Source organism: Chelonoidis abingdonii, chromosome 8 (genome assembly GCF_003597395.2).
Source record: "Chelonoidis abingdonii isolate Lonesome George chromosome 8, CheloAbing_2.0, whole genome shotgun sequence".
Taxonomy (NCBI): Eukaryota; Metazoa; Chordata; order Testudines; family Testudinidae; genus Chelonoidis; species Chelonoidis abingdonii.
This window is the reverse complement of record NC_133776.1, coordinates 64,958,221-64,983,165: the sequence shown is the minus strand read 5'-3', so window position 1 is coordinate 64,983,165 and position 24,945 is coordinate 64,958,221. Positions and strand designations below refer to the sequence as shown.

Genomic DNA, 24,945 nt, shown 5'->3' with positions numbered 1-24,945 from the left:
GAACATGAAAACAGGACAAACAAATCTGTGATTGTCCCATTCCTCACCCCACCCCACCCCCTTCCCTCGTCCCACACAGCACAGATGTATCATACCCTTTCTGTTTCCCCAGCACTTGTGTCTCTTTTCAATAAATGATTTTTTTGGCTTTGAAAACATTCTTTATTGCATTAAGTAAAAGATACCATAGCCCAGGAAAGCAACAGGCACTGCAAGTCAGTGCATCATATGTAGCAAATATAGATGCCTACTAGCACTGGAGCCACTGCACTTCACTCCCGTGCAGGGCACCAAACATTACTGGAGGCTTTCCCGAGCCCTAAAAAGTGGTGTTCCACTATGGCGAGCATGTCTGTGAATGCCACAAGCAATCTCGTGTCGTATGCATTATGCAAATCAACATCATAGTTGGACACTTGGTAGCTTAAGGAGTAACTCGACTGCAATTTGTGACATGCTGGCGAGACCCATCAGCATATTCCTCACAAGTTCAGGATCCATTCCCGCAGACCGAAAGGGAAGATAGAGTGTGCAGTACAGAAAACATTGAAAGATAGTGCCAAATGTGGATGGAAGCACAAGGATTGCTGGGATGCAAAGTGATGCATCACAGGGTATTGGGACGGGACCCAGAATGTCCTGCATCCACCTATCTCCTTCCCACAAGCCACAGTGCCAGAGGTGCTCTGTAGAATAGCTGCCCATAATGCACCACTCCCAATGCAGCTGCAAGGGCCGCAAATGTGGCCACACCACTGTGCTTGCAGCTGACAGTATGAACACACTGCAGCGCTTTTCCTGCTGTGGTCTCTGAAGGCTGATTTAACTCACAGCGTTCTACATCTGCAAGTGTAGCCATGCCCTCAGTCACAGAGATTTTAGTTGTGTCCAGGTTCTTTTTATATCTTCAGTGTTCTCTGTATATGAGGTGCCCTGATGGCTTTGGTTATGTTCACAGCCTACACTTAGAGAAGTTAGGTAAAACACAACACCCTAGCTGGAAGGCTTCAGTGTAAGAGAACTTTATTTCTTACACTCCAGAATGATGCCACACAAGAACCAAAACCAGAGAGAGAGAAAACAGGCTGCTCCCTAAAACATAAAGAGGCACAGCTCATGCCATCCACTTGAGGCAGGCTGGCTGCAGACTGCAAATCCAGATTTCACACTTCCCTATAGAGCCCTCTGCCTGAAAGCAGAACCAGGAAACCCCCTGAGAATTAAAGTGACAGTTTAGAATTCTAACTCATCCACACTGCTATTTTTACCCATGCTAGCTTGATTAAAGCCAGCAGGGACTTGCCAGGCCAAGCTGCAATCACTCCTCTGATAGCAGGTAAAACATACCCTTTGATTTCACTAATCAGCATTTTCTCTGCATTTTTCCATGGACAATGGTGCTTCTCATATATTGCTGTGGGGGCTTTTGTTTCTATTGCATCATGGCTCATACTGAGACACACCTTCAGGGGCAGGAAGTAGTCTTGTCATTTCCCCTCCAGCCACATATGTCCCTTATCATTTTTTTCTGTCACCCAGCACAGAGGCCACGCAGACCTGAGCAGGAGGAAGGAAGGTTAGTATTTGTAAACATTTATTTCTTCTTCACTCAGAATATGGACAGAATGAGAAAAGCTATGCTAAGTCATGGGTGTGTTCATCCTCCCAGCACATTGGATCCAAGTCTGCTGGAAGGCTCTGCTGCTGCACAGTGATTAGAGAACAATCACTTAGGATGCTTATTTCTTTTCTTTTAGAAGGAGGGATTTGGTAGGTTTGTAAGCTTTAGCGGGGCTCTACCAATTCAAAGCGGACCTCTCGCTGGCTTCAGTAGGAGTTTTGCTTGCAGACTAATAGGAGGGGAGGGCTCTGCGTTGTACTCCCTATGGTACCCAGTTCTGGTTTATCTCAACTTTTTGCCATGGACTCAGGTTCATTTTAGTATTTTTACTCTTACCTATTGTTTCCCTTATTCCCACTCTCTACCTCACATCATATTATCTTCTTCCTGTCCTGCCTGTCTTCAGCACTGCATTATTTTTAAACTGCTTTTGAAATATATCTGCTTAGCGGGCTGACATTTTACTTTGCCTCCAAGACTCAGCGATCCTTTTCCTTATGCCTCCTGCATGCAGATGATTTCTAATGAAGGCTTCAATCCTGTATCGAGAAGCATTTGTGTGGACCCTGGCATCTCTACTTCCTATTGAAGTAAACTGGACTTTGTCCAGTTGCAAGGGTCCATGTTAATCGAGCCCAATGCAGGATCAGGGCCAAAAGTAGGGTTCTATCCTACAACACTTAGTTTATGAATTCCAAAGTGAATTAAGACAGGGCACCCCAGAGGATTCAAGGGGCCTGGGGCAAAGCAATTTTGGGAGCCCCTTCCAGAAAAAAAATTGCAATACTATATTCTCGTGGGGGCCCCTGGAGGGCCTGGCACAAACTGCCCCGGTTGCTCCCCCACCCCCACAGATGGCCCTGGGAAAAATAAACCTGCTGCATCTCAGCACAAACCCAGTTTTGAGAAAACTTCTTTACAAGGTATCACTGGTTCTCAGCATCAGCTAGTGCTAAAAGGCACTAAAGCTCATTAAAAGGGTTGGACAAATATTTTCCATCAAAACTTTTTCTGGATCGAAAACTAGGGGTTTTAAAAAGCAGAAAAAAATCACAGGACAATGTCTGCTTTCCTCAAAATTTTGTTGTGTTTTTTTAATTGAAAAGCTGAAATTAGTCTGCCAAAACCTGAATATGGTTTGGGGTTTCAGAAGTGTGTGGCCAAATATTTGCTGCTTGCTGTGTTTGATTGTTTAAAAAAACAATAAAAAAAATTCTGCTTAAAAAAATCCAAAACTTTTGAACCACCTCAGCTTGTGACCAAATGCCTGAGCCCATCCAGTCAGAGATTTTTCCAGGTTTCTGATACTCTGCTGGCTTCCTTGACTCATATCTGTCTCCATAACGTTGGGTTCATTTAGCTTAGAACATAAGAACAGCCATACTGGGTCAAACCAAAGGTCCATCCAGCCCAGTATCCTGTCTACCGACAGTAGCCAATGCCAAGTGCCCCAGAGGAAGTGAACCTAACAGGTAATGATCAAGTTATCTCCCTCCTGCCATCCATCTCCACCTTCTGACAGACAGAGGCTCGGGACACCATTCCTAACCCATCCTGGGTAATAGTCATTAATGGACTTAATCTCCATACATTTATCTGTTTCCTAGAGACTGGCTCCATGGGGTCCCTCCCAAACTGGAGACGGTTACTGTGGGTTTGTCTTTAGTACAGCTTACGTACATACTCCACAAACTGAGCATTTGAGCTTGTTCCAGAATCTGGGATGAGCGTATGTTGTGAAAACTGAAATGCTCAAAATAGTATGTGCATGTGAATGGACACGGTGCTAAAATTAAATTAACCCAGGGGTTCTCACACTGGGGGTTGGGACCCCTCAGGGGTTCATGAGATTATTACTGGGGGTTGTGAGCTGTCAGCCTCCACCTCAAACCCTGCTTTGCCTCCATTATTTATAATAGTGTTAAAAATATTAAAAAGTGTTTTCAATTTATAAGGGGGGGGGTCGCACTCAGAGATTTGCTATGTGAAAGGAGTCACCAGAACAAAAGTTTGAGAAACACTGAATTAACCCCTCTGAAGCCTCAGGGAATGCAGGGAAGAGGGGTCTCTATTGGTAGTGTTGGGAAGGAGCTAGGAGGTGTAGGATATTGCTCTTCTCATGTGATCCCTCCCCCAGTGGCTAATTTTAAATGAAGCTACCCTCCCCTGACATGAATCTCCCTATGGCACTGAAATTAAATATAGACTATATTTGACATTTGAGAAGTGAAAGGGATGGTAGCCCTAACGGAAAAGCTAACAGCTTGGCTCTTCTGCAAGCCTCAAACTGCTGAATGAGCTTTAGGGTAGGGAAGGCTGTGCCTCCCAAACAGCCTGTCCCTGTCCCATATCTGACCCCCACTCACTTCCTGCCCCCCGACTGCCGCCCTCAGAAACCCCAACCCATCCTGCTCCTTGTCCCCTCACCATCCCCCAGAGACCCCCTCCAACCAACACTCCAGGACCCCACCCCTGCTCCCTGACTGCCCCGACTCCTATCCACCCCCCTGATGAGTCCTGACAGACCCCCAGAACACCCACAATCCAACACTCACATTCCCTGTCCCCTGACTGCCTCCCCAACCTCTGCCCCCTCCCAGTGCCGTGCCTGTCCCTGGGACTCTCTGCCCCTTATCCAACCCCTCCCAGCCCCTTACCCCTGGCTCTCCCCGCACCCGTAGCCTCAGTGCTTTGCATCCAGGAGCATCCCTGAACAGTGGTGCAGCGTGGCTCCAGTGGGGCTAGGGTGACAGATCACCCAGGTCAAATATTGGGACACGGGCGGGCGGGGGGTGGGGCAGGGCGGAGGCAGAGGGAAAAAATGGCAGCAGAGCAAAAAAAAAAGAAAAATCCCCCACCCCCGATTCCTCCTCCCTCCGCAAGCGCTGGAGGGAGGCCCGGGAGACACAGGGGAGCTCGGGGCCAGGGTGAGCGTGAGTCTGGCCGGGCCCCAAGCAAGCAAGACTCAGGTGTGGTACCTGGAGGGAGAGTAGGGGGTGGCCTGCGGGCAGTGGTTTCCCCAGGAATTGAAATTAGGGAGGGTGTTCGCATTTACAGGGGGGGGTGTCAGGACCAATCAGATAAATAAAAGAGATATGAATAAAGTAAATGTTTTGTTAGGATAATGCAAATTTAACATAAGGAAAATGCAAGTTACACCAAACACATGACAGGTCTAGATTTCTAAAAAAATATACATTTAAAAAAAATGTATTTAATTTAAATTAACTTTTGAAAAGTAAGCCATCATGGAGTAAGAGGAAAGTCCTCTCATGGATTAGTAACTGGTTAAAAGATGGGAAACAAAGGGTAAGAATAAATTATCAGTTGTCAGAACGGAGAGAGATAAATAGTGGTATTCCTGAGGGGTCAGTACTGGGACTATTACTGTTCAACATATTCATAAATGATCTGGAAAAATGGGTAAACGGTGAGGTGGCAAAAATTGCAGATGATACAAAACTATTCAAGATAGTTAAGTCCCAGGCAGACTGCGAAGAATTACAAAGGGATCTCATAAAACTGGGTGGGCAACAAAAATGGCAGATGAAATTTAATGTTGATAAATGCAAAGTAATGCACATTGGAAAGCAATCTCAACTATACATAAAAAATGATGTGATCGACAAATGTATCACTGTTACCCTTAAGAAAGAGATCTTGGAGTCATCATGGCATAGATTCTGAAAACATCGGCTCAATGTGAAGTAAAAAACCAACAAAAAAAGCTTAACTAGAAATGTTAGGAAACCATTAAGAAAAGGGGATAGGTATAAGACCGATAGTATCAGAATGCCACTATATAATCCAGGCAACACCACAGTTTGAATACTTGTGCAGTTCTGGCAGCCCCATTCCAATAAAAAAACAATACATTAAAATTTAAAAAAGTTAGAGAAGGGGACCAAAAAATGATGGGGTTTGGAAAGCTTTCCATATGAGAAGAGATTAAAGATGTTAGCTTGGAAAAAGGTGACTGAGAGGGGGATGTGATATAGGTGTAATAAATCATGGAATGACAAGTGTTTTCACCCTTTCACATTACCAACAGCACCAGATGAGTTCAGGAGAATAGGTTATCAATTTTCTAATTAGCAGTTGGTCAGGGATGTCACCCCATGCGCTGGGTGTCCCTAAAACCACTTGACTGCTGGAAGCTCGGGATTTGACAACAGGGGATGGATACTTGGATAAATTGGCATGTTCTGTTGACTTCCTCTAAAGCATCTGGGCACCAGCCACTAATTGAAGACAGGAACTGTCTAGACGGACTATTGGTCCAAACAAGTAGGGCAGTTTTTCATTCTTATTAAAACGTAAGTTGTCCTTCTCAGAGAATGGTCCTACTTCCAACCTATAGCCAATGCACCCCTACCACCACAAATTCAAAATAGAAAATTACTGCTAACATTCACCAAACTGTCTTAGTTCTCCGCCCTGATAAATAGTGAGAAAGCAAGCTGTTTGATTCAAGTAGTTGCTGGCTGCTAATCATGCCCCTATGCTGTACTGTTACTCTGTTGAGCAACTGCAGCTTTCCCAGAGAAGCAATGGGAAGACCGATAGCGAAGACCCACCCCGAGATAGGTGTGTGGGGAGTTAAAATCAGGTCCTTTTTAAATGGAAGGGATAAAATTTAATAAAAAGGAATACAAATTTGGATCAACTCACTTGACTTTTTATATGGATCTTTATATGGTGAGATCATCTGACCTGTGGTTTTTGCTTTCTGTTTTCTCACTGTTATCTACGCTACTTACTTAACAGAACAAAAGATTCTCTATGGAGCCTAATCAGCTCTGTCTTTAAACAGTGGAGGGGGACAGGTCCCCACCCTCTCTCTTGATGCCTTCAAATCATCACAGGTTAAGTACAATTCTACTGCCCTTTACTCATACAATAAGAACAACATTTCATCCCCCATTCCCCCCACATTCAAGTGGTTTGTAACCCAACCCAAGCAAAATCTATCACTTGAACAACACAGATCTGTTTGTGGATACCTAGGTAGATTAGGTTTGAATGTAAATATAATCTGGCCCTGAAGCCTTTCTGCACAGCCCCAGCTCATCACTAGCTGTCAGGGAGAGCTCATTTAGTCTTTTCTTACAAATCATCATTTGAAATTATTAGGTTGGCCAACATCACCGAAATGAATGCACTGACATCATAAAAAACAACAGCTGTATAAGGAAGCAAGGAAGCTAGTCTATGTTCATACTCTTAAAATCTATTATACTTTTTCAGATACACATATTTTATCATACATGCTATAAGCTTTTAAAGTGTGTATTAATGTTTCAGTTTAAATTCAGATTTCCAAACAGTCACTAAATTGGTATGTAACTAGCTCACAAAATTTGGGGGGGTGTTGGGGAAGTTCAGGGGGAGTGTACACCCCCCTAGGAGGGGTGTAGGGAAAATCACTGCCTGCGGGGCCAGGCAGCGGCTGTTCTCCCCACCTAGGCAGCAGGACTCAGGAGCAGCCGCTGCTGCAGCTCCCACTACCACGAGGGAGGAAGCAGCCTCTGACCAAGCTCGGCAGTTGTGGCTCTGGCGCCCATGAACCCCCCGAAGCCGGGTCTGCTGTGGGGACCCAGCGCACACGTTGTGCATGCCCAGCCCCTGGCCAGTCGCGTCGGGGCTGGTTGCCCAGCTGGGACAATCCCGCGGGCGGCCCCAGAGTGGGGGCAGCAGGCCCCAGCCCCCGCATCCCGCTCGGGTCCCGCAGCGGAACGAACGGGGCTGGTCTGCCGATGCCTCCACCGCAGGATTGCACCAGCTGGGCAGCCAGCCCAGATGTGACTGGCCAGGGGCTGGGTGCAGCGTGCACGCTGCTGGGTCCCCGCAGCAGGCCCGGGCTCGGGGACTTCCTGGGTGCCAGAGCTGCAGCCACTGAGCACCACGTGTTTGGCCACTTCCTCCCTCAGCGGCAGTGGGAGCTGCAGCAGCAGCGGCTGCTCCCAAGTCCCGCTGCTCAGGTGGGGAGAAGAGCCGCCACCCGGCCCCACGGGCAGCCCCCTACTCGCCCGAGTCCTACCTGCTCGGGGCCAGGCCAGAGTCACACTCACAACGACCCCTCGCTCTCCTGCATCTCCCGGGCAAGGTGTGCTTGGCAAGAGGTGGGGATTTGGGGAGGGAGCCAATGGGAGAAGGAGGGGGCAGGGGAGGGCGTGAGACCTTCCAGACTGCGGAGCCTTTGTCTGTTTGTCCAGTGTCCCGACCTAACATTGTTCAGGATGCAGGACAAACAAGCAAATATCGGGACAGTCCCGATAAAATCAGGATGTCTGGTCACCCTAGGCGGGGCTCCTGAGCTGTGAGCTCCAGCAGTGCCTGAGCTCCCTCCGCTTGGTGTGGAGCTCGCAGCCCCACCCCTTACCACACGGCTCTGAGTGAGGAGGAGCTCAGGAGCCCCACCGGAGCCATGCTGCAGCTGTTCAGGGACGCTCCTGGATGCGCTGAGGCTCCAGAAGAGGGGAGGAGGTGGAGTCGGGCCCGGGCTGGGGAGGGAGCATCAGCCATTGTTGTGGGGGCCTCTGCGCGGCCTGGGGCAAATGCCCCACTTGCACATTCCCCCCCTCCACCGCCGGGCAGCCCTGAATTAAGCTAAACAAATTGAAGGTCACTTTAATTCTGAATGAGAGCAATCACACAGTGGTTTCACTAGTCCATGCTAAATTCACACCTTTAGCTAATTCAAATTCATTTTCCTGAATGTCCTTGTATAGACAAGCCCTTAGAACAAGGGTCGGCAACCTTTCAGAAGTGGTGTGCAAGTCTTCATTTATTCACTCAAATTTAAGGTTTCGCGTGCCAGTTTTTAGAAAGTCTCTCTCAATAATATATAACTAAACTACTATTGTATGTAAAGTAAAGAAGGTTTTTAAAATGTTTAAGAAGCTTCATTTAAAATTAAATTAAAATGCAGATGTTATAAGTTTAGTATGATCTTTGCTCTTGCTTTTCCTTGCTGAGTTTTCCAATGTGGTGGCACGTATTTGCTTTAAGCTGCACACAGGCTTCTAAGAGATCAGTTGTTAATCAGCTCCAAGAGGGACAGAGAATATATTTCATGTGTGAAAACACCTGTTCACACGGGTATGTGGATCCAAATGCTGAAAGTGTTGCAAACGCAGTTTTCTCCAAACAGTTAAATTTCACTGGCAGGGACGTCCAGCAGATGAGAATAGAGGCCCCATGATCTCTCTTGGTAGCTTTAAGTGCACTCCGCAGGTCTCCAAAATTTGATGCCCACAATTCTGAGCTTTTTAATGGAATAACTGCATTTCGAAATCTTCAACACCCATCCACTTAATTACAGACAAATCCAAGTCGCTTTTGTTGAACTTTTCAGGTTTAATTAGAAAAGAAAGCATTGGGCTAAATCGCTGGAAATCTTGAAATCTGTCAGAAAATTCTGATTCCAGTTCATGCATGTACATTCCAATCTCATCGACACTGACAGTGCAACGTGTCAGTAGCTCTTCTATGTGTTGGAAGTAGCAGAAAGTCGAAGTTTGAATAGCCTGAGAAAAAATGGCTAGTTTTACAGCAAATGCCTTCCAGATTTCATAAAGATCCAGCACCATTTGCCTTGACGCTGGAGACAGAGGTTGAGTTTGTTTAGGTGAGTGGTAATGTCAGTTAGAAACTTGAGCTTACACAGCCATTTGTCATCATCCAGTATGGGGTAGTTTTGTGCTTTTTCCGACAAAAAGGCCTTGATTGCATCAAAACAGTTTACAAAGTACACCAAAACCTTGCCACGACTTAGCCACCAAATGTTGCTGTGAGGTGAAATGAACGGATATCTAACTTTGCTTCCTTAGGAGCTGACATTTTGTCAAATGTACTCCTCAACTTACAGTGGGGAAAAAAATCTCAACAGACGGCATGCATAACGTCAAACGCAATGTGCTGTTCCACATGACATAAGTGATGTAGGCAGCAAATCAGGACTTAAGAATATCCCAGTACAGCGGTGCTGAAACAATTTTTAAGATGGGGGTGCTGAGCTGCAGTGGGCCACAGCGGGGGATGACTGCAGAGCCACAGGCCGGCAGCCAGGACCCCAGGATGGCAGCAGAGCGCCCGGGACCGGTGGCCAGGACCCGGGCAGTATGATTGCCACTCAAAATCATCTTGCATGCTGCCTTTGGCACACGTGCCATAGGTTGCTGACCAGTGCCTTAGACACGACTGCTTGGGTGAGTAAAGATTACTCATGTGGGTAACATTTTTAGGTCCAGCCTTTATTGAGGAATTTCCCTGTCTGAATTATTGTGTTTCATGCTACAGTATGTGCCATATGTTATCGTGATCTCTTTCTTCATGGAGACAGGCGTATACTGATTATAAAGAAAGGGGAATACCCATGTCTCTAAAGGTTATTGTTCTGCAAGAATGTTAACCATTCTCTGCACCCCTGTTTCTCCAACCTGCTTCCCCCACTTTTAACAGAAAATGTGACATTAGACTTGCTGACACTTTGATACTGATTCTTTTCAAGATAAAATGGATGAGTTCATTGGGGCTTGTTTTTCCTTCTGATTCGTTAACCCTTTCTGGGCCCAATCCTGTCTGAATGAGGACTGTAGGATCAGGCCATGAAAGTCTGCGGTGTGCTACCTTGATCTCCAGTGTCTGTAATGACCAGGAAGCTGAAATCTGGGAAGCTGGTTTCTGGCACTTTTGTTCTAGATCATATGTGTTCTAAAATGAAGAACTGAAAGGCAGAACTGGAGCTGCCTCAATCCTTTGCAACCCCAGCTTCCCCTCCACACAAAGTATCAAGTGTGAACGAGAGCAGCCTTGCCAGAGAGTCACAGACAGTCCCCTTGGGCACTCCAATCTATCTGGCCACAAGCCTGCCTGTGTGATAGATGATACTGTACACCAGCGGTTCTCAAACTGTAGGGCACAACTCCATTTTAATGGGATCACAAGGGCTGGCTTAGAATTGCTGGGTGCCAGGGCTGAAGTCAAAGCCTGAGCCCCACTGCCTGAGGCTGAAGCCAAAGCCTGAGGGTTTCAGCCCTGTATATGATGGGACTCGGGTTACAGGCTTCCTGCCTGGGGCTGACGCCCTGTGGGGCTACAGCAGGCTTAGGTCCTCTTTCCTGGGGTTGTGTAGTAACTTTTAGTGTCAGAAGAGGGTCGCAGTGCAATGAGCCAGAGGGTAATGCGTTCAGCTTCCTGGGAGTCACACGGAGCTGGATAGGGCACCTGCCTGTGCTGCCAACTGGATTTTTAATGGCCCAGTCAGCGGTGCTGACCGGACCCACCAGGATCCCTTTTTGACCAGGTATTCCAGTCAAAAACCAGATTCCTGGCACCCTTAGTCCGCTCTTCATAGGTCTGGGAGAACAAAGGCTGAAGTCTTTTGTTCACTAATGTTCCACAATGGCTTCTCTGGTGTCTGTAGTTGTTTTTGCTGCGTAGGAGACAATACTTCTTGTGGTAAACTAGCATTTCACGCTTGATAATGTGTCTCTAACTGTGGGATATTACAGTTTAAGCAAATCCATCTATAGTTACAGAGCAAACACTTACATATTACCTTAAAGTATAGATATAAGTAAGACAAATACATGCAACATCCTACAAGCATTTCATAAAGTCTAAACATTAAACACAGCGTTATAATAACTCTAATATCTATTTTAACAATGCTAACACAGAGGCGAGCCAGACTGGTTTCCAGCTATGCATATGGCAGTGTTCAGTGAGGCCCAGAGGTCCTGACATGAGCTGGCACCTGGTCTGCCAGCGTCCCACATACTACAGGCAAAACCCCTTTTCCTGCATCTGGGGATGTGTTAGGAGGAGAAAGTCAGCAAGGGATGCAAAGTCAGGGCCCTTTCCTGTTCCCAGTGGAATCCACAACAAACCCCCACTGATTCCAGTGGGAGCAGGGTCAGGCTTATATGCAGCATCACAGTAAAGGGGGGCAGGGTGGCTTAGTGGACTGGACTGGGATGCTGAAGGCTGGATGTGTCTCGCCTGTGCACTCTATGGTTCCAAGGCAGCATGGAGGAGGAAGAGAAAGCATCCTGACTGAGATGCAGAGGGGTGAGGAATGGAGAAGGGCAGAGGGGGAGAGATGAAGGGCTGGGGGCTGGATGGGATAGAAGATGGGAGGGGGGTACGAACAAGAGGGATTGAGAGAGGCAGGAGCTGGGGATGAGGAGGATAGGAGCAGAGGTGGGGGACATGGTCAAGGGCTGGGGACTCAGGTGGGAGCAGAGGGAATGCAGCAGGAGTTGGGAGGGGGAGGACGAGAGCAGACGGAGACAGACAGGTGAAGGCACAGAAGCTTTGCCACCACTAAAGCACACTCCTCTCCAGAACCTGGAATTTACCCCATTATACCTGAATCTCAGCATTCCTTTGCTGTCAAACAAATATAGCTATGAGACCCACTGGCAAAGTGCGTGGCTCATCGCCCTTAGTAGCAGATGTATATAGAAGATGACAACCTCTTACTGCTACCAGTTACTCTGTTAGCTGAAAGTGGTAAAGTATCATGCTGTGGATCTAAAGAACCCCGCCCGGCTAATGAATCACACAGGAAGTCAACGTGATTAAATGAAATTTTTGTTTTTTCAACTTTTAATATCTTTAAAAATGTAAGAAATTCCATCCCAAAGCTATATGAAAAGGATGCGAAGGTTGCAAAGTCACACAGTGGAGAGTTAGGAAATACCAGAACTGAGGTTGGCAGTGTAACTTGAATTCACACACACACACACCCCTGCCCACTCCTGTGCATATGCATTATGATACAGTTTTTAATTAGACGAGCACCCCACAGATTAAGTCATTTGCCCACTTGTACACAGAGTATCTGTGGTAGAACCAGGTTTTAACTTAAAACACTCAGCTGGGACCCAGGAGACCAGCCTTCTTATCTGATAGATGTGAAGATAGATTTGTCCAAGAAAACTGCTGTAAAAAATGTTTATTAAAGCAACACTTCTCACTCCTTTTATCTCAGGCTGTAGATCTTCTGTAACTTTCCAGCAAGAACATGCACCGGGAAACTCTGCATGAAATGCTGTTTACTTTTCTGCTCTATCTTGCTTGCCTTCTACCTGGTAAGTGAAGTGACTTCTGATGTCAAAGCAACTTTTGTGACAACCATCCAGCAAGAATCCCTTTATCAAATGGGCTTAGTTTTAAAGGTTAGCGTGATGAAGTTGTGTGTGTGTGTGCGTGGACGTTTTGAGGACAGAACTAGCCTACAGTTGTGTGACAGAGAAAAATGTCTTTTGTGCTGCTATTGTTCAACAAATTCTTGTTTTTGCATATTGCTCCATGCCTGGAGAATGTATTGATGGGAACTCTTATATACCAAAAATTAAATTAATAGAAGCAAGCGTATTCTGCCTGCCATCGCCACCAGTTATTTCTGGGCTATGAAAGTCAAGCTGTATTCACTCTGCATCATATACATCATACTTGTCAATAGAGATTGTGGAACAGAACTGGGTGAATACAGGATGGTGGGAGCCAACCCAATATTAATATTCTTGCACACAAAACCTGCTGCTCTGTTTTAGAATTATTCACAAACCCTTTTATCAACTTTCATCCACTTGCAGGATCAGAGCCTATGTGGGCGGACACTCAAGCATGCCTAAAGTCCCACTGAAGTCAATGAAGTTCAGCCGGGGTACAAATGACTAACCCCCATCCACGTGGGTCTGGATGAGAAAGGGTTTATTCTCAGAATGTTAACAGAAAGAAAAGTATCCCAAATTCTAGTGTGGATGATTCATAGATCCCAAGGCATCTCTGAATTAATTCCTGTTTGAACTGAGCAGATCTTTTAGAAAATCAGTTGATGGGTTATTTGTTGGCATATGTCTGTGTGCTCTGTTATGCCACACTCATCACTGTGGTGGTGTGGGATCACATGCTCATCACATGACTAATTATTTTAATTGTCATCATTGTCATTTTCATACATATTTCTAAGGAAACCCATCACAGCAGTGTCTGGGCGCCAAAGCCTTATCTATTTTTTAAAAATCACATTGCTCTGGGGTCAACCAGAGGGAACAGGAAATGGTTAAACTGGACACCCAAGGTGCAGAGGCCTGATCCAAAGTCCACTTGAGGCAATGGGAGTCTTTCTACTGACGTCAGTTGGCTTTGACTATGGCCCCAACTACATTGGTCCCAAGGAGCTCAGAATGTATCCATAGGTTGAATTCCCCACTTCCATCCTCATCACACAAAGGCAAATGGGAGGCTGCTTCCCCCTCTCCCATCCCCACAACTCTGGGCAGTTGTATGGGGGTGGGGAGATTGGACTCAAGAAGCAAGTGAAGAGTGGGGAAGCAAGTGGAAATTGCCCATCAAGCCTTCTCCACGAATCTACTGAGGAGTCCATGTCCTGCAGTAATGGCTTGATTAAAGGTTGATTCTGCCGTGAGCCAGCATCACAGCAGCCCTATAACAGCTTTGAAGAAAGTTTTTACATTAAAAAGAAAGTGGTTTCCCAAAGAAACTCACCATCTGCTGATGGAGGAGATACCAGGAAACATACCCCACCACACACCAGAAATAACTGAACCGCTTTCAGCCAGTCAGATCACACAGGGCTGGACCGTGACCCTAGCTGCAGCCCTGAACATAGGGTAGTGAGAAAGCAATGCCAAGCTAGGAAAAGCCTCAGGATGCATTGTGACTCAGAGACACCCTTCTGAGTCACAGTTCTACCCCTGCTTCCTCCTGGCTTCTGGGGACGGGGAAGGAAATACCGTAGTTTGCTGCTTGCCTATACCAGCAACAAATTATGATATCCGCTATGCCAATGAGTGGGTGAGGGTAGTCATATCTCTGGCCTTTGCTAAAAATAAAAATTCCCTGAAGGGGGTCAGTGGAGTAGCAGCACCCAACTATTGTTGGCATGTTCTGTACCAGGGTGGCCAAACTTACTGACCCTCTGAGCCACATCTGACAATCTTCCAAAGTTTGAGAGCCAGGGCACACCTGCTGGGGCTCAGGGCTTCGGCCCTGCAGGAGGCACTTGCCAGGACTCAGGGCTTCAGCACTGCTCCTGCTGAAGGCTTGAGCCCTGGCTGCCACACCCCATGGGGCTGTAGCCCCAAAAAACCCCTCCTTGCTGGGCAGAAGCCCCTACCCCACCACCCCACTGCAAGGCAGAGGTCCTGAGCTTCTCCCACCCACCCCGTCCCCTGCAGACTGATAGGTGGAGAATGGGGGTGAGGTTCTGAGAGCCACACTTTATCTGTAAAAGATCTGCGTGTGGTTTTGACCCACGATTTTGCCACCCTTGTTCTAGACCTTCTCAGATGCTAAGCCTTAGGAAAACTGTGGGCATGATGTGGATGTTTGTCTCTCTTCCCATGTCTTTGCATATTGCTCTGGCCCCAGCACAGTGCCAGCTCCATTCCTTGGTGCATGAGGTGCCGACAGCTGCTCGCCTGCCATTTGCCCTTTGCAGAGTTTGAAAGTCTGGCCCTTGTTGTCAGAGCCAGGAAGTGGGATCAGTTCTGAGATCAGTGCTGTGAAATGGCTGTTGCTTTGGGCAAGCAGAGGAGGAAAGGCAAAAAGAGATGTTGATGCCAAAGTAGGAAACCGAGGTGTCAAACCACAGTCACTTGAACAGGAGTAGGGTTACGTGCTTCTTGAAATGGCTTCCAGAGTGATCAAGTTACGGGACTTAGTGCTATGCGGGCACATCCTATACAGGCAAACAGCAGTAATGGCTAGACTGGGAGTGGCCCCTGCACTAGGGTGACCAGACAGCAAATGTGAAAAATTGGGATGGGGGTGAGAGGGGTAATAGGAGCCTATATAGGAAAAGGACCCAAAAATCAGGACTGTACCTATAAAATCAGGACATCTGGTAACCCTACCCTGCATACAGGGTGCTCAAGAAGTTTTTCCTCTTGCATGGCTGCTATGGAGCACAGGGGATGCTCTTTCCTGCTTCTAGTGGGGAGCAGAGTGCTGAAAAAGAGGGCAGCAGGGTGGGGTCTAGGGCTGTGGGGTCTGCATTGATTTCCATCTCTTTAATTCAGAGAATCTCGACATGGATCTTTCCTCGGCTCCATATTTATAATTACTGAAGCTGATTTGATTTGGGATCTGATTTGTGTCCAACATTAGGAATGGCAATATATAAAAACCTGTAGGAGAACACTTCAATCTCCCTGGACACACAATAGCAGATTTAAAGGTAGCCATCCTGCAGCAAAAAAACTTCAGGACCAGACTTCAAAGAGAAACTGCTGAGCTTCAGTTCATCTGCAAATTTGACACCATCAGCTCAGGATTAAACAAAGACTGTGAATGGCTAGCCAATTACAAAAGCAGTTTCTCCTCCCTTGGTTTTCACACCTCAACTGCTAGTAGAGGGCCTCATCCTCCCTGATTGAACTAACCTTGTTATCTCTAGCCTGCTTCTTGCTTGGAAATTTCCAGAGGCAGGTATAAATATGCACTACATGCATCCGACGAAGTGGGTGTTCACCCACAAAAGCTCATGCTCCAATACGTTTGTTAGTCTATAAGGTGTCACAGAATCTAAAACATACCTAAATATCTTTATTAGGTGCTTTTAGGAAAGGAGGGGCAAAGCATGGAATGAGCCTCATCTGTCTTAGCTATTTCTAAGGAATCTCTCATCATGGTATCTGTCTTTCTGAGCTGGTAGCATGTCTGGTCCTAGATTTGTTACAGCAAAAGAAAACACACCTGAATCAGTATAAGATCTGGACACAATGCGGCTTCAGTACCTTGTCTGAGATCTTGCTGTCAATTGTTAAAATAGCTCAGCAGGTGGATGAAGTGATTTCAGTTTCCCTTTCTCTGATATGGTCTTCAGCCCGATGGTGCATCCGTCATTGGATCATAACGATGAGCAAAGAAAGCACGATGGTGGGCTTGGAAGAGCTTCCTCTTAAATCCCCCCAATTTTTTCACTGGAGCAAACATTTCACTGTCACGCTTCACATTTTTTGACTCCCTGCTTTTCTTCCTATGCAACTCAGAATAAACGCCTGGCTGGCTGCTATTCTAACTTCAGAGTCCTACCCTTCCCACAGTAGTTGTGCACACTCAGCTGGAGTTGTGTGCACACAAATGATGAGGTGACTGGGCTCCAGGTTAATGATGAAGTTCCCCACTTCTGAAGGAGGCCCAGGCGAGGACAGTCCTTGCCAATGCGCCCCAGAGCACCAATAATATTCCTTCTTCCTGCACAGCTTCTGACTTCTCTGAGCAAAATGTAAGTTAACTTCTGGCCACCTTTCCAGCACTACTAATGCTGTTCTGCTTAACTTCTTCTCCTCAGAGGTCACGATGGACCAAAAGACTAAAGAAGTCTATTGTCGCTTCAACACCACAGTACTGCTGATGGGGACCAATCTGAATGCTTCTTCAGTCTTTAATGTGGAGTGGCGTGCACAGCTAAATGGAAGAGAAAAGGTCTCCATCCTAACATACTCACCCGGCTCCAACATCAGCTATATTAATGAAAGTTACAGGAAGAGAGTTGTCTTTTCTCATACCAACTTTTCCTTGACTATTCATTATGTGGCTTTAAGCGACGAAGGAGTCTATACGCTGACCATCCAGCTGCTTAACAAGCAGCAACAGATCTACGGGACAAGAGTCACAGTGATCAGTAAGTGGCCTTTTGTAAAATCCTTGGCAGCCCAAGTTGCATGAGCCACCTCTTCTGATTAGACAGTGACAAATTTCCAGTGCATACACCTGTGCTCATTTGATTAGAAAAGGCTGAAGTGGGCAAAGGGAAGAATTCAAGAGAACGTACAGAGAGTTGATAAACTGGTTCTGTTTAAAGCTAGTTTATTGAACATGGAGACTAACAACAGACCAAAGGGTGGCCCTGTGGTTAAGGCACTGCACTAGGGCTCAGGACAATTCCTGCCTCTCCTACATATAAAATGGGGCTAATATTAATATTTGCTCTTTTCCACCCTTTTTTTATTGTGTCTATTTGGAGTATAATTCATCAAAGCAAGGAGCATCTTTACTATGTGTTTGCATAATGGCCAGCACAATGAGGTCCTGATCATGGCTAGGCCATCTAGCTGCTGCTACTAATACTGTACAAAAATAAAGATCTGAACCTACCCTGTTACTGGGGTCTACAAGACTATGGTGCTTGAAAATGCAGTATAAATGGAGTAGGGAGGGTATGGTTTAATGAAAACACATCCAAATGTAAAAAGATCAGAAGGTTTTCTTCAGGAAGCAAGGAGAACCCAAATCCTGTTTGGAGAGATTGTGTGTGTGGAGAATGTTCTAAAAGAGTGAATTCTAAAGAAACCCTATGGAACCTTCATGAACAGTGAATTCTGAATTTGTGGTCGCAAATATTTGTACCAGAAATCTTAATCTAAGAGTTACGCTCATCTAATCAGGGGACAGGTTCATATCATATAATATATCAGTCCAATCAAAATGGCTTCAATTTTGAATGTCAATTAGTGAGTGCTCACAATGAACTGCTTATAGGGAGCTACAGACCAAGAATTATCACTGAAAAAATACAGAAATTCAGTATTAAGGTAGCCAAAACCCCTGAACCCTGCTCCCACAGCAATACTATGAGACAATCAGAAACCTAAACTATGGTATCCATCCATGGCAAACGTTATCATTTGATCAGCGACCACAAAAAAAAACTAGAATGACTTAATCATAGAGTGGTTGGGTCACTTTTCAGCCTTCTTCACAGTCAAACCCAGTGCACTTCAAATAATTGTATGATTTCTTGACAGGCAAATGGCAAAATAAAAGCGGTCATACACCACCTCTCACAAAGCACGGAGAGCACACAGCACCTTGCAGAAGGTGCTCAGCACCACACAACACTGGGCTCCAATTCCACGTGGCAGATAATCACCTATCAGACACAGACACAACATGCCTCCATACACAAACCTCACATGCCCAGATCCTGAAACTGCAGCACTTATATGAAAAGGGCAAAGACTGACATGTGACAAATCATCATGCTTAATATCAGAGGCATGAGTGTATGTAACAGATTAATTAAGCCAAAGTTGTGTGGTGCATTGTCATAGGGCAGGGCTTCTCCCCAGCTTCCAAGCATGCCCAGTCTCCTTTAAGGTTTATTGTTCAAACACAAGCAAGTAAAACAAACAGAAATAGTCCCTTAGCTCACCCTTTGTCTTTGGGTTTCATGGACACCTATCCCAGGGGTCTCTGGTGATCCTGCTCTTTGCAGTTCCCCAGTTTCAGCCAGCTCTTTCTGGAGCACCTGGTCACTTGCTCCAGGGACTCACCACAGGAGTTAGCTCTACTCCACTATGGCTTCTCTCTCCCAGGCACTGTCAGTCCCAAGCACTTCTCCTCTTCCTGTCTGTATAGCCCCAGGTGTTTCCCCACCCCCTTTTAATTCACTCAGCTGGGCCCATCTGCTCTGACATAGGGACACTGGGTCTGCTCTACTTAAAGGGACCAACTACCCTGCAATGTGTACATTTTTGATACTTTGCATGCAAAGGGAATATATAGACAGCTGGTATCTCTATACTGGCAGAGTTAATGTAGCTTGGGTGCCTTAACTGGGGATTTCCAGATAGTCAAATATTTGAGTTTCTTGTATGTTTAAATTTAATGGATAATAGACATTCAAACCATTGATATGTATGTACAACCAGAGATGCTTGGAAAACCTTTTTCCCATCCTGTGGATATTTTCAAAAGTTCACCTTTTTTCTCCATCTTGAATTGGAGTGAAAAGTTGAAATTTCAAAAATATTAATGAACCCATTTGGGGCCAGTTGAAACGTTTTGAAATAGACTTTATAAAAAAGCTTATTTTCCAGTCTAATTTGCTTCAACTTCTAAATAAAAAATATTTTGATCCAAAAAACTGGAAATTCTTGTTTTGAAAACATCAGGGAGAAAGCATTTCTGATGAACAACTTTTGATGAAACATATTCTGCCCAGTTCTAAGGTAGCGACTAGAATGCAGATTTGTAAAGCAAAGTAGTGAGGCTTTGTGGGAATGTACATAATGTTACCCACAGTCCCTTGCTTTCCCCATAACTCTGTGTTTGGAGGTCGCCATAACTTGACAGCTCCTCTTGTGGTTTTTCAGTACCTGTATCAAACGTGCACATCACCAGTGAGACATCTGCTCCTCATCAGGGGAAAAACATCACTTTGAATTGCCTGGGGACAGCAGGAAATGCCATGTCCTACTCCTGGCAGAAATGCACCCAGCCTTTGCCAATTGGAAACCGCACCATCCTGTCTAAGGACAACGCATCCCTGACCCTCATTAACATACAGCAATCCGACATTGGGACTTACAGATGTGTGGCCCAGAATGTACTCAGCTCTGGGCATAAAGACTTCATCTTGCAGCTCTGTGCTGAGACTGGTAAGATGGAAACTCATTATAAATTATTGTTATCAGAATTCTAGCCTATGCTATGACATAGAGATTGAAAGCAGTGAACAAAGACCTACACTATCACATCTTGAAACCTATCTGTGCTTCAGACACTGTATGGGCACAGACACAGGTGCTGGCTTTTATTTTTCCCAGTGGGTGCTCCATAGGGTGACCAGGTGTCCGGTTTTTGACTGGGTGCCTGGCGGCTCCAGTCAGCACCGCCAACCAGGCCATTGAAGGTCCAGACAGCAGTGCTGTGGAGCTAAGGCAGGCCAGTCACTACCTGTCCTTGCTCCACCCTGTGCCCCAGAAGTAGCCATCAGATCTGGCTCTTAGGCGAGGGGGCCACGGGGCTCCATGTGCTGCCCCCACACCAAGCACTGGCTCTGCACTCCCACTGACTGGGAACCATGGCCAACAGGAGCTGCAGGGGTGGTGCCTGTGGGCAAGAGTAGCGCACAGAACCATCTACTGCGCCTTCACCTATGAGCTCGACCTGCTGGCCTCCCCTGGGGCACAGGCGCAGTGCCACACAGAAGGGGAACCTGCCTTAGTCCACAGCACCGCTGACTGGGAGCCAATCAAGGTAAGCCTGCACCCCAACCCCAAGCCTCAAGCCCAGCCCTGAGTCCCCCAAACCCAGAGCCCCCTCCTGCACCCCAAACCCCTCATCCCCCACCCCACCCCAGAGCCCACACCCCCAGCCCAAAGCTCTGACCCCTCTGGGAANGCCAGAGCCCTCACCCTCTCCTGCACCCCACCCCCTGCCCCAGCCCAGAGGCTCCTCCCACACGCAGAACCCCTCTGCCCCACCTCTCAGCCTGAAGCCCCCTCCTGCACCCCAAACCTCTCATCCCTGGCCCCACTCCAGAACCCATATGCCAAACAGAGCCCTCACCCCTTCCTGCACCACAACCCTTCTGCTCCACCCCCAGCCTGAAGTCCCCTCCTGCACCCTAAACCCCTGCCCAAGCCTAGAGCCCCCTTCCATACCCTGAACCCCTCTGCCCCACCCCCTAGCCTGGAGCTCCCTCCTGCACCCCAAACCCCTCATCCCCAGCTCCACCACAGAGCCCGCATTGCCAGCCAGAACTCTCATCCCCTCACATACCCTAACTCCCAGCCCGGAGCCCCCTCCCGCACCCTGAACCCCTCATTTCTGATCCCATCCCAGAGCCTGCACCCCCAGTTAGAGCTCTCACCCCCATCTCCTGCCCCAGTCCAGTGAAAATGAGTGAAGGTGGGGGAGAGCAAGTCACCGAGGGAGGGGGAATGTAGTGAGCAGGGGGCAGGGTCTTGGGGAAGGTGCGGGGATAGGGTGTTTGGTTTTGTGAGATTAGAAAGTTGGCAACCCTAGTGCTCCACCCCCGCTGGGGCCCAAGGTCCTCCCTGCTCTACCCCTTCCCTGAGGCCCCCCCTTTGCTCCCCCTTTTCTGACCCCCACTTTGCCCCCTCCGGCCTCTTACACACTTGAGCATTCACACTGCACTGTAAACCTGGGCATACAATTTCTGGGCCATGCTAATGTGTGCATACTGCACGACGCAGATCTTCAGGCTCAGGCCTACAGCTTGAACGGCGTCCGCACTGCAAAATGACAGGGCTTGGACCAAGTCACAGTGGGACTTAGGCTCTGACCCACTCCTCTTAGCAGGGTTGCAGGACCCAGGTCCTGAGTGTTTGCTGACCCGAGACAGACTGATTTGTGTGGGCCTGGAAGCATGGCTTGTGCTCAAACCTGAGTCAAAGCCCAGGCTTAGTGTGCAGTGTAGACATACCCTCTGGGGCCCTCAAGAGGGAAAACAGAAGGGGCCTTCTGCAAAGGGAACTCTGGCCATGAGGGACCACTCATGAAGCAGCAGTCCTGTTACAGTTTCTCTCTCACCCCCTCCCCCCAAAAAAAACCCAGGTGTAAATGCAAACACAAGGTTCAAACCTGGAGACATTTTTGTGAAGCACTTTGGATCATTTACTCTGAAGATGTTTTCTTTGTATTGTGTGTTTCCATCAACCCTAACCAGGTGTCTCTCCCTGGCGGAGCTATGGCATTTACGGGTACCCTGGCTATCTGGGCTATGCTACTGTCATCTTCTACATCTTCAGCTGGGTGAAAAGGACCAGGAGCTCCAAAGGCCAGTCCAAAGGCCAGTCAGGTACCAGTACCTCCACCTTGCCCCTAAACTGCTGAGCTTCTCTCCCCTTTGCCTTCCACCAGCCATTACAAGGCTTGCATAGAAGCATCCATGTGCAAAGAAAAGTGCAAAGTTAAATATTCCTGATGCAGTCATATTTTTTTCTTTTCTAAGGTGCCAATGCAGGGACTGGTTACACTTTAGCTTGCCAAATAAATGCAGATTTTTGAAGTTTCAGAAATGTCTTTCACCGTGCAAGCTGGGGGTGAGGCACAAGGCTGATACAAAAGAGATGAAAAATGCTGCTCCCGTGGGGAATAAAGGAAACATTCTGATTTGGAGATGTTTTTACCCTGTTCTGCATAAGGTGCAAGGCTGCGGAGATGAGACCCATAGCCAGCAGAGTTGAAACACAGAGACCATTACAAGGATAATGTTGATAACGAGAGAACAGTTAACACAAGAAAAAATGCAGGAAGAGGAAACCCACAGCCCAGGTCTTAGTCCCATGCCTGTGGGCGTGTACAGCCTCACTTCCCACAGCCATTTGCCCCTTCTGCCTCCCAAGCAGTCCTTCATAATTCACCCCGAGCACCTGTGTTTAGCTGAAGGTTAACTTCTTGTTCCCTGAGCAGAGTCCCTACATCCCATCTTTCACAGACATTCAGGAAGAGACAGGCTCCATCCCAGTACCTCAAGAGAGCTAATGGTAGGAAGCAGGTTTTATCTAAAATGTGCAAAACATCTGCTACAAAATTACAAAACTGCCCAAATCAGGAGTCTCTTTGCCTTCTGTTACACACACAGGGATGGAGCAGAGCACTGAGAAATACCCATTTTACACTCCTGAGCAAAAAGTGGTTTTGAAATGCACAGTTCAAAATTGAAATCTCTGCATGTTTCGAATGCAGAAACAGCCACGTTTCAAATGTTGTATATTTTTTTCTGGAGAGAGAGACTTGGTAGATTTAAAATCCCCCAGGTTGCTGTGCATTACCATCCTGGCTAGCTTTATTCCCCATGCTGCTGCTAGCAAGCCTTTTATGTGACAGGAGGTGCTGGGGAGGGGCAGAGCAACAATGGCACAACAATACACTTTTACAGTCTGCTCCATACCTGCTACAGATATTCCAGCACATTCCTTACCCCACTAGTCCTGCTACCACCTCTGGAGCAAACAAGAAGTTGATCGCAGGGTTCACTCTGGTATTTAATAAGCCCCTTTCTTCAGGTTTTGGCCATATCTGGTTATCAAATGTGATGGTAGCACTATCACTTTTTCATGATCTGCTCCTGAAGCTCTCCTGGCATCACACACAGAAGCTGCTTGATCCATGCAGAGTCATCTTGGAGACTCATGTTGTTTTATTTTCTGTTTTTTAAACAGATACCATTTATGAAAACGTAGCTTTTGAAAACACTCCCTCAACCCAACTCCCAAAACAGTTGCCCCTGTCTACATAAGACACATCAAGAAGTAATCTTAAAGGGAGAGAGAAAGACTGGTTTCTATTCAGAGTGGTTTTATTATGTGTATAAAATATTCAGCCTGTCCTGCTAGTGTGCACATCCCAGTGCTGATGGTGAGAAATGGCGAAAGAAAGAAAGAAAGAAAGAAAGAAAGAGCTCTACAGATGGAGCGAAACTGCCTTTGTGCACACTAGCTGCATGCACCTGTCTACCTACCTGTGGTACTTACATGAACTTCTCCTTCCAAAGTATCTGAGCACATGATAACCTTTCATCATTTACTTAGCACTCACAACACTCAATTGTTTCCGCATTTTACAGATGGTGAACTGAGATGCTAAGTGACATGCTCCAGATCACATACAGAGTCTGTGGGCTTGTTTACACCATGCAGCTTTTAGCAACAAGGCTGTGTCAACACAGCCTTGTTGCTAAACATCAGCGTGTGTAAACGCTCTTTTTCGGTACTTTGTCGGCACTTTTGCCGACAAAATACTTCCAGCCCCGCAAGCGGCATTAGCTTTGTTAGCAGAAGAGCCCTCCGGACGACAAAGCCGCGTTCACACTGTCACTTGCGTCGGCAAAACTTTTGGCTTTTTTAAGTACCCGTAAAAGACAAAATTTTGTCTACAACTTCACAGTGTAGACCAGCCCTCAGGCAGAGAAGGAAATTGAATCCCAGTTTCCCGAGTCCTAGGCTAGTCCTCCAACCATTGGACCACCCAGCACCAACCTGTATTGGTAAACTTATGCATTGTCCTTCTGGGAAGGAGACCTCTCCAATGTTTCCATTTTTATGCATATGCATTACTTCATTTACATAAGTGACACCAAGCTACAGCATTGCAAAATAAAGGCACTGTGCTCAGTGTCACCCCAAGTTGCCTCATCCCCCACCATCTTGTAGGTCATTTACCTTCAGCTCCACTGCCATGTCCACAACATTCTCAGGAACAATCTGAGTCCTGGCTTCTTGAATGGGTGGGATCTTCTCCATGAAGTGGGATGACAGTTCTTCACAGAGCGTGGTGCTGGGTTCTGCCTAGGCTTGTAGAAAATCTTTGCTTCCTTCTGTCTGTTTCAGCTTTGGTTTTCCCATCATCAACACTCCCATTTCTACCCCTCTGTCTTTGTCTGGCATAGGGTGTCAGAAAACCATGGAGATCTATGAGTGATAGGGAGGAAGGGGCAGTCTGGGGCCAATGCATTGAGGATAGTGCACAAGGGTGATAAATCATCAGATCCTCGACTCCTTGTCTTGTGTGTGGATTGCTGCTGTCCTATC

At 46.9% G+C, this 24,945-nt stretch overlaps 1 protein-coding gene across 1 annotated transcript; it reads left to right on the top strand.

The window, feature by feature from the left end:
• Positions 1-1,536: 1,536 nt before the first annotated feature.
• LOC116834249 (cell adhesion molecule CEACAM1-like) lies at positions 1,537-22,264 on the top strand. Its single transcript, XM_032796217.2, has 5 exons — positions 1,537-1,576; positions 12,621-12,720; positions 16,953-17,285; positions 19,759-20,043; positions 22,080-22,264. Exons 2-5 carry the CDS (start codon positions 12,654-12,656, stop codon positions 22,244-22,246), a joined length of 852 nt encoding a protein of 283 aa, XP_032652108.2. The 5' UTR covers positions 1,537-1,576; positions 12,621-12,653; the 3' UTR covers positions 22,247-22,264.
• The last annotated feature ends 2,681 nt before the right edge of the window (positions 22,265-24,945 follow it).